The sequence below is a fragment of the Cupressus sempervirens genome, chromosome 9 (assembly GCF_028749045.1).
Source record: "Cupressus sempervirens isolate cs-2001-9-10 chromosome 9, ASM2874904v1, whole genome shotgun sequence".
Classification (NCBI taxonomy): domain Eukaryota; kingdom Viridiplantae; phylum Streptophyta; class Pinopsida; order Cupressales; family Cupressaceae; genus Cupressus; species Cupressus sempervirens.
The window spans coordinates 122194055-122209251 of record NC_143126.1 but is presented as its reverse complement, the minus strand read 5'-3'; the positions used below and the strand labels follow the sequence as shown (position 1 = coordinate 122209251).

Sequence of the window (15197 nt, the reverse complement as noted above, 5' to 3'; positions counted from 1 at the left end):
AGTTCTTGAGGTCTTTTCCTAGGTTCTGAAAAGTCGTAAGATTATTGGTTAAGGTGAATTTTCATCATCTAGAGTTGCAAGGGGTCCTTAAGCTGACATCCTTCTTTCGTTCTAGTCTAAGGATTGCTCCTCTTGGTTCTTCTTGCCTTCTGGTCCACCACTCTACCATCCCGTAATAGGGTGATGAGCATGGAGGATTTTAGTGCAAGTAAGAATCCCAAGCGGGCAAACACTAATAAAGACAAAGAGGATATGATGCCCAAAAATCCCTTCTTCTCGAAAATGAAGAGAATAACTGACACCAATATCGGTACAGTGGACATGATACGGATGAGGGACAGACTAAAGGAAGGACAATCCCCCTTCGCAAAAAGAATATACAAGAGCGGAATTGTACATGCGGCAGCTTTTCCTCCCACATTGCTCTGTCCAGAATTGATTGTGGAATGTGCATCCAAATTTGATCTAAACAGTAAATCCATCATTTTTGATGAAGGGAAGATTTATATTAGAAGATCATTTGATGTAAGCCCAAGTGGCAATTTCGCTTTCTTCTAGAATAGGACAAGTGTCTATTTCTGATTGTCCACCATTTTGGTGCCTTCTCATTGGTTGCCACTTTTAGACTTTTTTCATTGGTCCATTGATGAGGTGGCAATTTCTCATTGACCGATGGGGTGACAACCCTAATTAGGGTTTTGAGGATCCAATCTGGATCGTTGATCTTGTTTTGATCTCCATCGTCCGTTGTATTTCTGGCCCCTATAAAAGGTCATTTGCTCTCATTTGTAAAGTGTTGGAGAAATTGTTGCGAAGATAATATCGAAATTGCTCTCTTTTTCATTGTTGCGATTTGCATGTTGATTAAGAACATTGGGTATTATTGCATGTTTTCTACTCCCACTTAGTTAGATTTCCTTTCAAGTTGTTGAAGCAAATTTCATTTCAAGTTGTTTAAGTGAGAGTAAAGTAGATGGATAGTTGTATGGTAGCATTGGTAAATGTTTGATAGGGATCAATACTAGACCACTAGCATCCTAGCGGTTGGTTGGGAAGCTTTGTGTGGTAAACTAGTTTATTATTCCTTTGAATCATTGCACCTGTGGAAGTGAGGCCGCTAGTCAGCTTTCATTAGGTTCGATCCCGTCCATTTGCTAACCTTCCATTCGTAGGAGTAGGAGTAGAATAGTGAGTAGCTGGGTAGTCGAAGCTTAGAGAAGCAAGTTAGAGGAGTAGGTCAAGCATTAGAATACATCCATTCACCTTCCACCACCATCACTTTCCATCAACATCATTTAGCTTTCACAAACCCATCACCATCATCATCATTCCACCGAAGTCCAAGTCATCCTTGAATGAATAGCGTAAGGCCGCTTATGTGATTACTAGCAAATCACATCGATAAAACTGAGCGAGTATCTACAAGAGTAAGGAACATTGGAGTTATTCTCATATCCCATGAGCAATAACTTTTCAAGAGAGGAATTGTATGTTTAATACTCCGTATCAAATGTTCGATTGCTAATATGTTATGTAAGTGATACAAAACTCGCATCAACAAGTCCCTAATCCTAGTTGGGTAAATTCATATGGTTATTGCATGTATTAGTGGGGAAAAGAGCGGAGTTAGGTAACAGTAACAGGTAAGGAGTGATATCCAGACAATGCACAAGACCTAATTTAATGGTATTGGGTCACTACTAGTAAGGAACGGTAAAGAAATTCATAGTTAGCAATGTGCGAAGATAGCAGTGGTTGCAAGAGTTTGGCAACATTAATATCAAAGGGAAGGACGTGATGACTACATCTTCCGATCACAACACAGTGATAGGGTGAATGTCATTCCGTTTATGTGCAGACTGAACACCGAGGTAGCAGGTGCGTGCTGCATTCGATTGTCTAGGTTTCAAGCATGAGTCCTCTGCAAACATCACCATTCTCAGTGTACAATGTGACTTGGGAAGCTTCATAGGGATTAAGAGGGCCGCAGGACTAGATGTTAACTCTAGGTGCTCCTTTATCTTTGTCTTGCGTTGAATGTATGCCTGTCATTCCATTTCTATTAGGGTGGCTGTGAGTGTGATTAACTAATATACACTTTCCCCTATGTGGAATAAATAAAATGTATGTTACTGAATTTATGAGTAATGAGACGTATTTAGATTGTTGTGTGTATCATCTCCCCATTTTCTTGTATTAGCCCCGATTTGTCATCAACATAACAGAAGGGTTCTATCTCATACCCGGCTTAACAACATTCCCCCTCTTGGCATTGGTTCTTTTTGCTGAATCTTATTACATTCCGGTTTTGGATCATTTCATAATAGTTATGTTGATACAATCTACTTGGATCCTTTGTGTGCATTCTATAAACAATGTACTCAAAGAAATTGCTAAGGTATGGTGGATGAAATAGATGGTTATGAATGCAAGGGAGGTTCAAGTTGAAACTTAAATAACATAATTGATTTTATCAACCAACACACTAAATATAAAGAGTGTATAGAAGCTATAAAAAGCATTAAATAAAAAAGCAATATTGTCTAAATAAAGACGTCTAAAAAATACCAGATTAAGTTAAAGCCTTAATGACCGTTAACTAAGGTTCTAGGATAACAAGCTAAATATAGCAAGAACCTAGTATAGTAAAAATATTCTAATACCCTCCCTTAAATAGACATTCTATCAAATACCCTGTAGAAGACTATACATGTCTTGTGGTCATAAACCCTCTAGAACATTCTACTGCTACTGAGAGCCTCCCTAGATTTGCCAAATGTCAATGACCAAGAGTAGCCAAAAAAAAGAGAAGGATCTTTCCTACTTCAAAATAGTCTTCAAAACAGACAAGACCCTGCCATTGATCCTCTCAGAATTTGCAAACTATCTGTCCAAAAATCATTCATAAAACGTCCAACCTGATGCTGGACAACAATATTGCCCTTCCTTTTAGACAAACAAATACTGAGAACAATTGCCACGATTTGTAGAAAAAATCAACAAACCCACTAAATTTTTGCAGACGAGCATGCTGCGCCAAAACTCACTGCAAGATACCATGATGTGAAGTTTACAAAGCAACGTTTTTTGGAAAAAAGGTAATAACCCTAGAATGGTAACACTTGACATTAAACCACACACAAACTTTGTGAATTATAGAAGCCAAAAATGATTTTTGAGGAGAAAAACTGACTAAAAGCAAACAAACAACTACCATAGAATTTGAGACGCAAAGTAACATACAAAACATCATTTTGAAGGAAAAATAGTAAAACCCAACAAAAACTAGAAATCCTTCGCAAACTGCAAAAACCCTGACTAGGGTGTACAGGAGCAAACCCATAATATTTTAGGAAAGCATTATAAACTCTCCAGATAATATTTTTAAGGAGAAAAAAACCTAAAATAATTTTTTAATGGGAAAAAATTGTAAACCTCATAAAATCCATGAAACTTAAAATCGAAAGTTTGGTTCAGGGTTTTATGCCAAAAAAACGTGTTGCAAAACCTGAAATAATATTTATGAAAATAATTCTTGAAGCTCTTAAAATACTATTTTTTAGAAAAAACATTAAAACCCTCCATAGTTTTGTAAAGGGAAAAGTTGTGAAAACCCACTAGATAATTTTCGAGGAAGATTTTATTAAAACCCTTCCATAAGGGAGTCATTCCTATATCGGCTTCTGCTCTAATACCATGAAACTTATAAAATAGAATTGATTGTTTTAACCAATACATTGAATATATAATATTTATAGATGCCATTAGTAACATTAACTAAAAAGAGAAGTTGTCTAAATAAAAGTAATGTCTAAAAATATACCAGATAGAGATAACCAAAAATAAAGCCTAAATGACCATTAACTAAGGTTCCAAAATAATGAATTAAACATAGCAAGAACCTAGGATACCAAAATTATTCTAATGCAAATTCCCATTTACAACCAGCACACTACATTGGCATTGTTTTAGACCTTTGCGAAGCAAGGATTCCTTATATTTGCTATGACTTATTTTCTTATTATTGCATTCCACTAGAGAGGATGCTTGAATTCCAAGACAAGAAGACAAGGATTGAACAAGTGAAGAGGGTGAAGGAGATTATGATCGATGATATGTTTTGGCCACATGTTAGAGACATCAAATCTTTTCCACAACTATATTCATTGTCATCAAATTTGAGGATTCTTATAGTCTAAGTCTTGGGGAGATCTATGTGTGCATTGATAGCATCCTTGGCCAAATGAAGGTCATCATTTGTACAAAAAACCCTACCCTAGAGTTGTACAATGAGCATACACATCCCATCATCTAGGAAAGGTGAGAGAAGCTGAAGACCTGTCTGCAAATGGCCGCACATACTTCGAATCCATAATGGTATGTGGAAGGAGTTCATAGAAATTGTCCTATTAATTACCATGAGGTGAGAAATGGCCACATGGAAGCCTAAAAAAATGTGTAGTTTAGAGGAAGCTTCCTTGACCAGAGTTTGGTGGGTTAAGTTAACAAAACTAGATGGCTGCAGGAATTTGGCGAGGATTAACTAGTATACTTTAGCATAGGCTGAGCTAGTAAGTTGGTGGATAATTTGTCGACCTGGACATTGCACACACCTGCTATCTGTATTTTTGATAATTTTTATCATTGTTTTTTTGCTAAGAGGAACTTGTCCAGATACAGCTTTATGGACTTTCAAAAGAAGAATAGACTTACCTATGCGAGAGCGCATAAGCTTTTTGAGTGCATAATGTGTTGTATTTGATTGATCACAGGACTCAAGTAAAGCTAGATCCCGATGGAAAGGTGGGATGTAGAGCTCAAGGAGCCATGGAACTTCATGGCAATGCCAATGTGTACTTAGGACTTGAGAAATTTTTTCCAATTTCTTCAAATAGTTTTAGTATGAGTTTCTTACATGTGCAGCTGCAACTGATGATTATTTTGGTTTTTCAGTTTTCTTCATGAAAGCAAATAGCTATAGATATTCTTTTTAGCAATTTGATTTTGTCAATTTGAAGCTTGGCACTTCTGTAATGAGACTTCATTTGGTACTTTGATCTTGTAGTTCATAACTTGTTTGGATATTTTAATTTGAAATGGATTCCAATTATTGGCTACCATGAATCATGAATGATCATTGACAGTCAAATTATTTCATTTTACCATTTTGATGTATGAATCATGATTGAACAAATTTAATCGGAACTTGAAATTGTTTAGTTTAATTTACATATTTCTATTTTTATAAACTATACATTTAAAATAAAAAAAATGTTATATAGCTGGCTTCTTGCCATATCCAAGTCATCCTTGAAAATATTGTCCTTGTGTCCGTGCTTCTCTCTGTTTTAGAAACCTAAAACACTAGTTGAATTGGAATTGAATATTTTTTGTTTGAGATACTCTGTTGATACTTTTGATATCTGCCTTCTATGCAGATCACCATGTTCCTTTGCTTTAGTGACAAGAAAGACATTCTTCAATCAATAAATAGGAACACAACACAAAACACAATATCACAATCACCATTTTCCATTGCCATTGTTTTCCTTTAAGCTTCCTATTGTTCATCTGCAACCATTACCAACATGAAAAGCAAAGACATTATAATAAATAATGCATGAAGAGCAATCTATAACAATAACTCCTTCACATAACTTAATCAAGAAGTAACATGCCTACAAGGAAAGATGTAACATGATTATATGTTGCAGCTTTCCTTAATCATTAATGTCATTGCTTTTATTAGATGCGTGAACATTTATGGGGACATGACAATTCGCGATGTGTAGTCCATGTGTACCATTTTGCTCCCTATTACAGGAGTAAACTAGTGTTACCCAGGAACACTTTTCCGAAATAATTTGACCTGTCCTAGAAATTGGGACATCCCAGAAACTTGGAAACTTCTCCCCTAGCTGTCTCATAAAATTAATTTAAATGATGTTTGAGTTATGATAATTTGTTTGACTCTGAGTTTCATGTCAACTCTAAATTTAAGTTATTTAATACAAACATTATATGTTAAGGTTCTATAATGTACATAAGCATGCTTTATACATATTTTCATATGAATATTCAAAATTTTCCTATATATTTTAAAATTCCCCAATTTTTTATAGTCATCTCCACTGCTGTACCTTGCCATACCTTGCTCTAGGAAAAAGGGGTCTGGGCAACCCATTTCCCAGTTCGCTAGTCCTGGAAAACTGGGGTAAAGAGAAAAGATAATATGAGAGAATTTATTTTGTAAAGATTGAACTTTCTCAATGTATGCTTTTATAAGAACATCCCCCTTTTCTGCAATTAATTGGTATTGATGATAACCATGGCTACGGGGAGACCCGTCTGCCTAAAATTCGCGTCTCGGAGACTTCCTGAAGTCTCCCAGTGTCCGAATCCAGAAAGTGAAGTCTCCTGATAAAATGTAAATGTAAAATATAATATTAAATAATTTTATATATTTTAGCCCTCATTTTTTTTTTTAATGCAAAAATTAAGACCAATGAGATACAATATTGTGATCATGTGAGTTTTGAAATATTTGACTCTATACTAATGTGACATTACTATTATTATTTACTTTAGTCTTTTGGTTTTACAGTATTACTATTTTCAAATTTTGTATTTAGTATTAGACTCTTTAGAAAAAAATTGCCGTCTCCAAGTACCCCTGTCTCCTATTTTTGAGAAATTGCCGTACTGATACTAGTACCAGTACCGGAGACCTCCAAGTCTCCCTGTCTCCCGGTGACCTTGATGATAACACAACATAAAACTAATTTTTCAACAATGAACATTCAAAGCTTCTCACTGTGATAAATTTCAGCCATTAAAGATTTCAATTTCCATTCAACTTCCGCTCATATAATTGGAGACAGACACAGAAAATTTGCATTCACTATATAAGGAAGATAATCAAATGATTATGTCACAAGTACCTTGGGAAAGACCTGATAAATGATCTCTAAGGTCTGATACAGTTGGAGTCTATAGTCAGAAAACAGCTGCAACCTTACATCGGAACAAAAGGCATTGAACCTTCATGGAGTCTTTTCCAATATTGCAGAAGCAGACCATATTGACAGTCACAACTCCCTCCTGAAGCCTGAATACCCACAAACAGATTAAAAAAAATTCAAAAAGCAAAATACAGTTCTCAAACTTAATTTCATTCTAACCCACAGCTGTAGGTCACTGGGAAACAGGGGGTGAATTTCCTTTAAAAAATTCACAATCATAAATTTAGACCTCCATCTGTCAGTAAAACTTCAGCCAAAATCACAAAGCACAGGCATTTCCTTTGCAGGAGGAATTATACTGGCATACCCAGCGCAACCTCCCTGCACCTCACACCATGATGCAAGGGCTTGTATGGCCTTAGGAAATGGTACAGACTCCTTAGATAATAAGCAGACGAATATATCACTTTGGAAATTGCAAAATGAGTTGCCTAATGCCTAAGAGCGCATTTTTTCAATATCTAATATCATAGAAACACCAACATCTAATATATCAGCTCATATAAGGTGTACAGCCTGCGATTAAACAGGTATGGCCAGCTCTAAATAGGTACCGTAGCTTTCTTGTACGGTAGATGTCATACAATCTTGTGAGTGATACTTTGTCTCCTTGCTAAAGTTATCATTGTTGGGTGTCGTGCTTTTGAACCTATTGAGCTATATCTATCATGTGCAGACTTTCTTTTATGTTATTTCTTTCCATGAAAGAGTTTAATGTTCTTCATGCTTTGTAAAATAATGGTTCTTAGAAGATTTCAATTTATGTATATCCTTTTTAATGTCTTACTTTACTAGTTGGCATCTAATTTTATGTAGGGGCTGGATGTCTAACTGTTTATACCATCACAAAATGTCATCTGATTGATCTATCTATTGCATGTTCAGGTTATACTATTGATTCTAGCAGCTAATGCAGCAGTTGGAGTCATAACGGAAACAAATGCTGAAAAAGCTTTGGAAGTAGGGTTTACCACAAAGATGATTGTGTTTCTTATAATGTGACTCTAAATATTGGATATTTTTGTTTCTAGTGTTTGATTTACTTTCATTTATAAGTAAAGTCTTACTTTTGATGCTGGCTTTTATAAATGATAAGAAATTGTTACAAGAAGCTAAATATTCTATATGTAATATGATTGAATTATATATCATGTTTGAAAAGGGAAGATGAGTTCTAGACACAATTTGTACTCGTTTGAGAAATTAATGAAGAATTTGAGACTCCTTAGTTTTAATTTCATTACAGGAGTTAATGAAAGAGCTCATGGGAGTGCTTTTGTAATGTTTTAGTTTTCGTTCCACCTACTTATGCTCTTGGTCAGTGCATATTGGTCTTTGGATATTTTATTGAGATCATTGAAAAGTATGAATGTATCTAATTCGTTCACTACTTTTTGCTTAATATTATTGGAATTTGGAACTTTAGGGAGCTTGAAGTTGGCATTGTGCATTTATAGTAGATCTGCAGAATTATCCTGATAACTTCATTTTTGATTTTCTTATGTAAGCCTGTTAACATCTAATTTATGTGTGCCTTCGCCTCTTTCAAGATAAAAAGGAAAGGAGGCTATTGTTTTGGGAGGCTTAATTATTCTGAATGTTGATTTTGGCTTAATTTTTTTTTTCCTGTGACATTGTGTTCCATGAGTAGTGGTTCACAGGGATCCATTTCTCATGAGAATGAATGGAACACTTAGCGCTCATTCTATGTAGGTGATGCTCACAGCGGTGAAGCACCGATACTTCCTGAGAGGTTAACCATTCTATTAGCATAGCTAAATAATGCCTAACCACAAAGTTTACTCTAAGGTTTAGCCCTTTACTTGCAACCCCATTTGCAAAACCTTCAACAAGTGTTGTGCCTTATGAACCATTCATTATAAGCTCCTTAAGCTCATCAATAGGAGATATTTTCTGAAACAATTCAGATTGTGATATTGCTATTAGGATTCAAATGTGTAGTTTTTAAGTCAAACTCATTGACCTGTGTTTCACGAGTAATGGTTCACAAGAACCCATCTTCATTGGAATGGATGGAACACTTAGCACTCATTACATCTAGGTGATGCTCACAAAGGTGAAGCACTGAGACTTCCTAGGAGGTCACCCATCCCAATACTACTCCAATTTAAGCTATAACTTGAGATGTTAGTGGACCATAATGCTTATTCTCAATGTGTGGCTCCATTTATGTTATTATACGACTAACAAAAATAAAGTAGTAGGATGTGGGTCTACATGTATTTCCAGTTATTATCCATCATTCATTGATGCCAATTACCATACACATAAGGATAGCCATTAATGCACAAAGTGACAACATTTCTCTTCATGTGAATCGACTTAACACTAACATTTAATCTAATGCTTTTGAAGCCAAACCATGTAGACTTCTTGTAGGGCATCGTACAAAGATGCCATCAATTACAATTAATGTGCTATCTAGAGTTTTAGATCTTAAGAGGATCCTCCTAGTACTTGGAAGGGCATTTTTAGGTCATAAGAAACCCTCTTCCTCACCCTCCAAATTGATTTTCTCATAGAAGGACAACATTTACTGCTTGATGTTGAGGTAAATGAAGCTTTATGGCCATGGGAAGCCATTTCTGTGTATTGGATCCAAGATGAAGGCTATTGTGTAACCCACAATGATCTTTTGGGGTGTCTTAACTTCAAAGTTGTATAGGCAAGATTCAAAGGCATGGCCAAAAACCCACAATGTCCTTCAACATGAAATCATAGAGAACACTAATTGTTCAAGCGTCTAGGTTATAGGACAAAAAGTGAAGGATTTGTAGAGACCATAATATTAAATCCCCATGGATCTTGTGTTGAAGTATGAAAACCCTTTAATTGATGAGGTGGTCTCACACAATATCCAGCCTTGAACTTTAATGGTCATGATCGCTAGTGATAGTGAATATCTCATCGCTTACAATTGGAAAAAGTATTTTCCTATCTTGTACATTGCAATAGTTTGTTGTTAGAGCAAGTGGGTCATTGTTCTCACCTATTTTGTAAGAAAAATTTATAGATTTCCATAGCCATTGTTGACGGCGTTGAAATGAATAAACTCTAGTAAATGGAGGCTATGTTGTGATTTATATCTATATTTTGTAAGCCATTCTTCAATATTAGGTTTTTTTGTTGCTTACATTAATGCCAAGAGTTTGAACTTTATGTTGAATTGCTTAGAGTTTTCCATTTTAGGTTTTAGAGATCGAATCCTATAAATTTTGTAGAGTGAAATTGTAGTGAGAAATATCCCAATTTAGTGTTTTGTGGCTTTCAAAAAAAATCTTAGATTTAGATAGATTTATTTCCAGCCCAGATACAAACATATAAATGGAGAGGATGTTTTCCATTATTCTAGCCTCCTTTACAGTAGCCTCACCAAACAACATAGTGTCATCTACAAATTGCTGGTGAGTGGATGGTTCTTCATCATTTGATAGTTGGATACCTTTTAATGACCAATTAAAAAAATTATAACCAAATGCTCTTCCTAGAGCTTCTGACATTAAGATGAAGAGAAAGGGAGACATCGACTCTCCTTGTCTTAATCCCCTAGAAGAGAATAAGAAACCCTCAGGAGATCCATTAACCAGGACCGAAAATTTGGGAGTAGAAATACATTCAAATATCAAGTTATTCAAAGTATTAGCAAAACAAAAGGCTTGTAGGCACTTGCATAGAAACCTCCAATCCACCTTATCATAGGCCTTACTTAAATTCAATTTGATTAACATAATTGAGTGCCCATTATTCTGAAGAGAATGGAATGCTTCTGGAGCTATAGTTATCCCATCATATAGATCTCCCCAAAACAAAGCCAGTTTGTTCCTCATTGATTAAGAGTGGAAGAAGTTTTTGCATACAATTAGCTAAATTATTAGATAATAACTTATAAAGTGTATTACATAAAGCAATTGGTCGATAGTCTTTAAAACTCTCAATAGAATCATGCTTAGGGATCAAAGCCACAGGAAGTATGGTTTACCTCCTTAAGAAAACTGCGTTAATTCTCGACACCTTTCAAAGCTTCAGTAACCTCATCCCCTAGAAAATGCAACATTTTTTAAACGAACAAGCTGGAAATCCATCAAGTCCAGCGAATTTGTCGGGATGCATTTGAAAGTGGGCTGTAGTAACCTCTTCCTTTGAGAATTTACTTAGAAGAATACTGCTACGATCTTTAGAGATAATCTTGGGGATACTTTTCAGAAAGGTCAATTGATTAAAGAGAGATGATCCGTCAATGTTATTTAGGGTATTTTCAAAGAAAGAAACTACTCTTAAAGCGATTTCAGATGGAATATCCATAGAGATTGCTTCAGTAGTTTTGATCTTAGAAATATTATTTATTGACCTCTTTAGTTTTGTACTATTATGAAAGAATGTTGTATTCGTGTCACCTTCCTTCAGCCATGTTTCTCTTGACTTTTGGTGCCAAAATATTTCCTCTTTCGCTAGGATGTCTTCCAGTTTTAGCATAAGGCTGCTTCTTGAAGATAGAGCCTTTCATCCATACGTTGATTCATAACCTTCGTATTGATTTTTACCAGTTCAGCCTCAGTTTCTGCCTTGAGATAAAAAAAGTTCTAAAACTGATTTTTGTTCCATTGGATGAGATGTTGCTTGATAATTTGAAGTTTTTGGAGTACCTTGTACAACTTGGAAGCTGATACTTCCACATTTATTTACCAATGTTCTAATAAACGTGTCAATGACTCATTTTTGAACCACATTTGCTCAAATATAATAGGATTCCTGAAAAGTAGTTCCATCTAGTTCCATCCTATTAGTGAACAGATTGTCCTCCAAGAAAATGCATGCAAATATAACCCTGAATGCCCAAGTGAGAGGACTAATCAGCACCAGCAGTTGGACAGGTTATCATTGGATTGATAATCTTCCTCTGAATTTTATTGGGTACAGCTCCCCGTGTAAGATATACAATGAATTAATTATGGATGCTTTTGACCAGAAAGCACAAAACGATTTCAAACATCTACCTGTAAACACAAAGTAGATGTGGAAAAACTAAACAACTGCAAGAAAATAAATGGCAAATGACACAAAGTCCATTCACCTCGACATGTTATAAAGGCCGATATCAAGAAACACATTTTCCATCTCCTTGAGAAAGTGTAGAAACAAAGCTATGAAGATGTCTTGCAATCAGAATGTATACAAGGAACAACGACAGTAAAAGCATATTTTAGAGAAAACTAAAGTGACACAAAGATCACGATTAGTGGAAAGAGGATCGCTCAAACTCTAGGTTTTGATATACAATCAACTTTTGAATGTCCCTTCCCTAAAGCATAAAAGACACAAAGACCTTATTATGCATTTGCAATTACAATCACTATTAGAGAAAGCTGAAGCTCCTTCTCTGTATTACATAAACAAATCACAACTCTCCTATTCTCTAACACATAGTTCGGAAGAAAAGAAAAGAAACCCTCGCTCTGCTCCCTATAACCATCACAAGAAAATGGGATAATTTTGAAAACCTCTCCCCTTGCTGAAGCCCACAGTCTGCCGTCCCGGAGAGAAAAGATGGAACCCCCTTCCTGTATCTTTCTCCCTCTTTTAATCCTTCTTTTAGATCATATCCGCAACCATTTCAGTTACCAACATAACTGAATCTTGAAAGAACTGATATCACCCAAAAATAGAGTTAGCTTTATCTCTCTCATGTCTTTACCTCTTCACCTTCTATTTTATTTTTTGGAAAATGAATGAAAATCTCCCTTTCTCGTATTGAGTACAATTCTTATAAATAATTTCTTAAAAAGAAATGACGATGCCTATTTACTTCAGAATATATACTTCTTTAGACAACTGGCATATAATTTAATCTCTTAAACTTCATCTGATTGTTTTGGCATTAACTCTAGATGGAATCACCAAACTATATTTTGGGCTCGTATGAGAGTTACACAGATCATGTGATAATGAATCGGGTGAGTCACAAGTTCAGGTGTTCTGACTTTAGCCTGGGTCCCTTTAGTTTCTATGAGATTGATAGGGGGAATCATGCCCATCACATTGATGCCCTATCTTTGCCGTGGATTCCAACACCATTTCTTGAAGAACTTTCTTTTGTACAGCATTAATCACACCTCCACATTCGGCATTCTCAAGCACCTTTGCAACAATAGATGCAGCATAACCTAGAAGCTCCTCAACAATCCTCTTAGACATGAAAGCCTGTTCATGATGTGCTATTTGTAAAATAAAAGGTGGCTGAATCCATGGCTCTCCATCGATTTGCATAGGAAAAGAAAAAGAAATATGTGGATCCTAATCAGACGTCTTTGTGCAAGCCTCTGTGCTCGAGAAAGGCCCACCTGGATCTTTCCAAGGTGCCATGCTCCACATATACTGACAACTTCAAGCGCCCTATCGTGCATTGATTGTGGATAAAAATCGCCAATATGCTCATCTTCATTCTGCCACAAATCTACACCTCTCATGTAACTTCCAATATTTGTTACGAGGACAGCTTCAGAGTCCTTAGGAACATCTATTTCCATACCATCAACCTCCATAGAAGTTTGCCAAGGGAGGTCTGCATATGTCCTATCCATAATGTCTTTTGCACCCTTTTTTTTTGCATACAACAATTTTGTTCATAAACTTCTAGGATATGATCAAAGTGTTGACTCATGAATGCTCGCGAGTTACTCCTTGTGCTCCAAGATGCTTGGCATTGAGCATATATCCTTCATATTCCTGCAATCCACATCTGCTCCATGATGTCATATTGAAATCGAGATCTCCATAGAATTGACCTGCGGGTTCTTCCATCCTTCTCGACTTTACCTTACACTTCAACTTATCTGCAAGCCATGGGAGAGCTGAATAAGAGGAAAGATCGAGCTCATGTCATATTTTGATTTGAATTTGCTTGATCATGAAATAATGGTGCAATAATATTATGTTTCCACCTAGCATCAATCATGCCACGACTTCCTAGGAATTTAGAGACATCGGGCTTAGTGTTAAAGATTGCCGCTTGCATGTTTAAACTGGCCCTTTCTAGAGCTCAATCGGCGGGTTATGTCTTCTTTTAAGAGGGACGAGCCCATATGCCTACCATTCGTGCTTGGCTTTTTCATGCAGAGATTGCATACTTGCCTCGTAATATATGTTGGTACATGTGTGCCCGGAATCACCAACAACAATGATATCTCTATCATGAATTATTGCACCTCTAGCACCTTGAAAAAGCTTTTCTGTGTTACGTATGTCAACTGTTAAAGTTTCAAGATCTCGATTGTTAATTCCAATAGGCTCTATTCCATTAATACCCAATATACGATCAAGTTCCTTTGAGCTATGAACCTCAACTAAAGCTGCCATGTCCAAAGATTTGTAAATGGAAAGCATGAGCACTATATCTTGATCTGGTAACATAGAGGCAATCAACAGAACAATATTTGCACCTTTTAGTCGAGCATGATATAGCTGGTATTTATCAATAATGAACTCCTTGCGCAACAAAGGGCACTCTACTAGGTGATGCTCTCTTCACTTTTTCTATTAAAGTTGGTAAACCGGTTTCTACCATTCATAACACTCTGAAAAGGGACTTATAATCTTAATGAAGAGATCTCAGACTCAAACTTTAACAATTCCATAAGTCTTCTTGATTGTAAAGATCATAATGTGAGTGAGTTCATTGCAAGGTAGTTGATCACCTCCATTTGAGAAGATTCATTTATTTTGCTAGTTAAAAGGAGATACCAGAACCATAATCCCATATTCAAAAATGTGTACAGACATCTAATTAATCTCCTTCCACATCTAACATTCACAAATTGAGCACACCTAAATCTACATTCCAACCCTAGATTTGTTTTTGGTTCTGAATCTAGCATCTCAAAACCTGAGAATTTGGAGCCTCAAACTTGAACTTTGGATTTGAACTGATCATTTGTACTTCTGAACTTGGAACAAAAACTATGGGACTTGATCCTTTGATTTTGAATTTTGAACATTGGACTCTAGATTTTGAAAATTGAATTTGCATTTTGAAATAACATTCAAAACTTTTTTGACTTTCAACTAGTGTGCATTCTGAACCATGAATGTGACATTTTCCTTGAATTGAACTTGCAAGTTGCCTTTTTGAACCACCAAATCTTTGAATGAACGTGTCAA

The 15197-nt window shown here is 35.8% G+C and overlaps 1 protein-coding gene across 4 annotated transcripts in view; it reads left to right on the top strand.

Moving 5' to 3' along the window:
* The window catches only part of ECA3 (endoplasmic reticulum-type calcium-transporting ATPase 3), a 344449-nt gene that overhangs the window by 91840 nt on the left and 237412 nt on the right, over positions 1-15197 (top strand). For all 4 annotated transcript variants that reach the window (XR_016355913.1, XR_016355911.1, XR_016355912.1 and 1 more), the window contains exon 6: positions 7908-7982. Coding sequence is in view for 1 of the 4 variants with exons in the window: in XM_089799217.1 (XP_089655343.1) it covers positions 7908-7982 (75 nt within the window). In the remaining 3 variants the exon portion in view is untranslated. The remainder of the gene's footprint in view (positions 1-7907; positions 7983-15197) is intronic.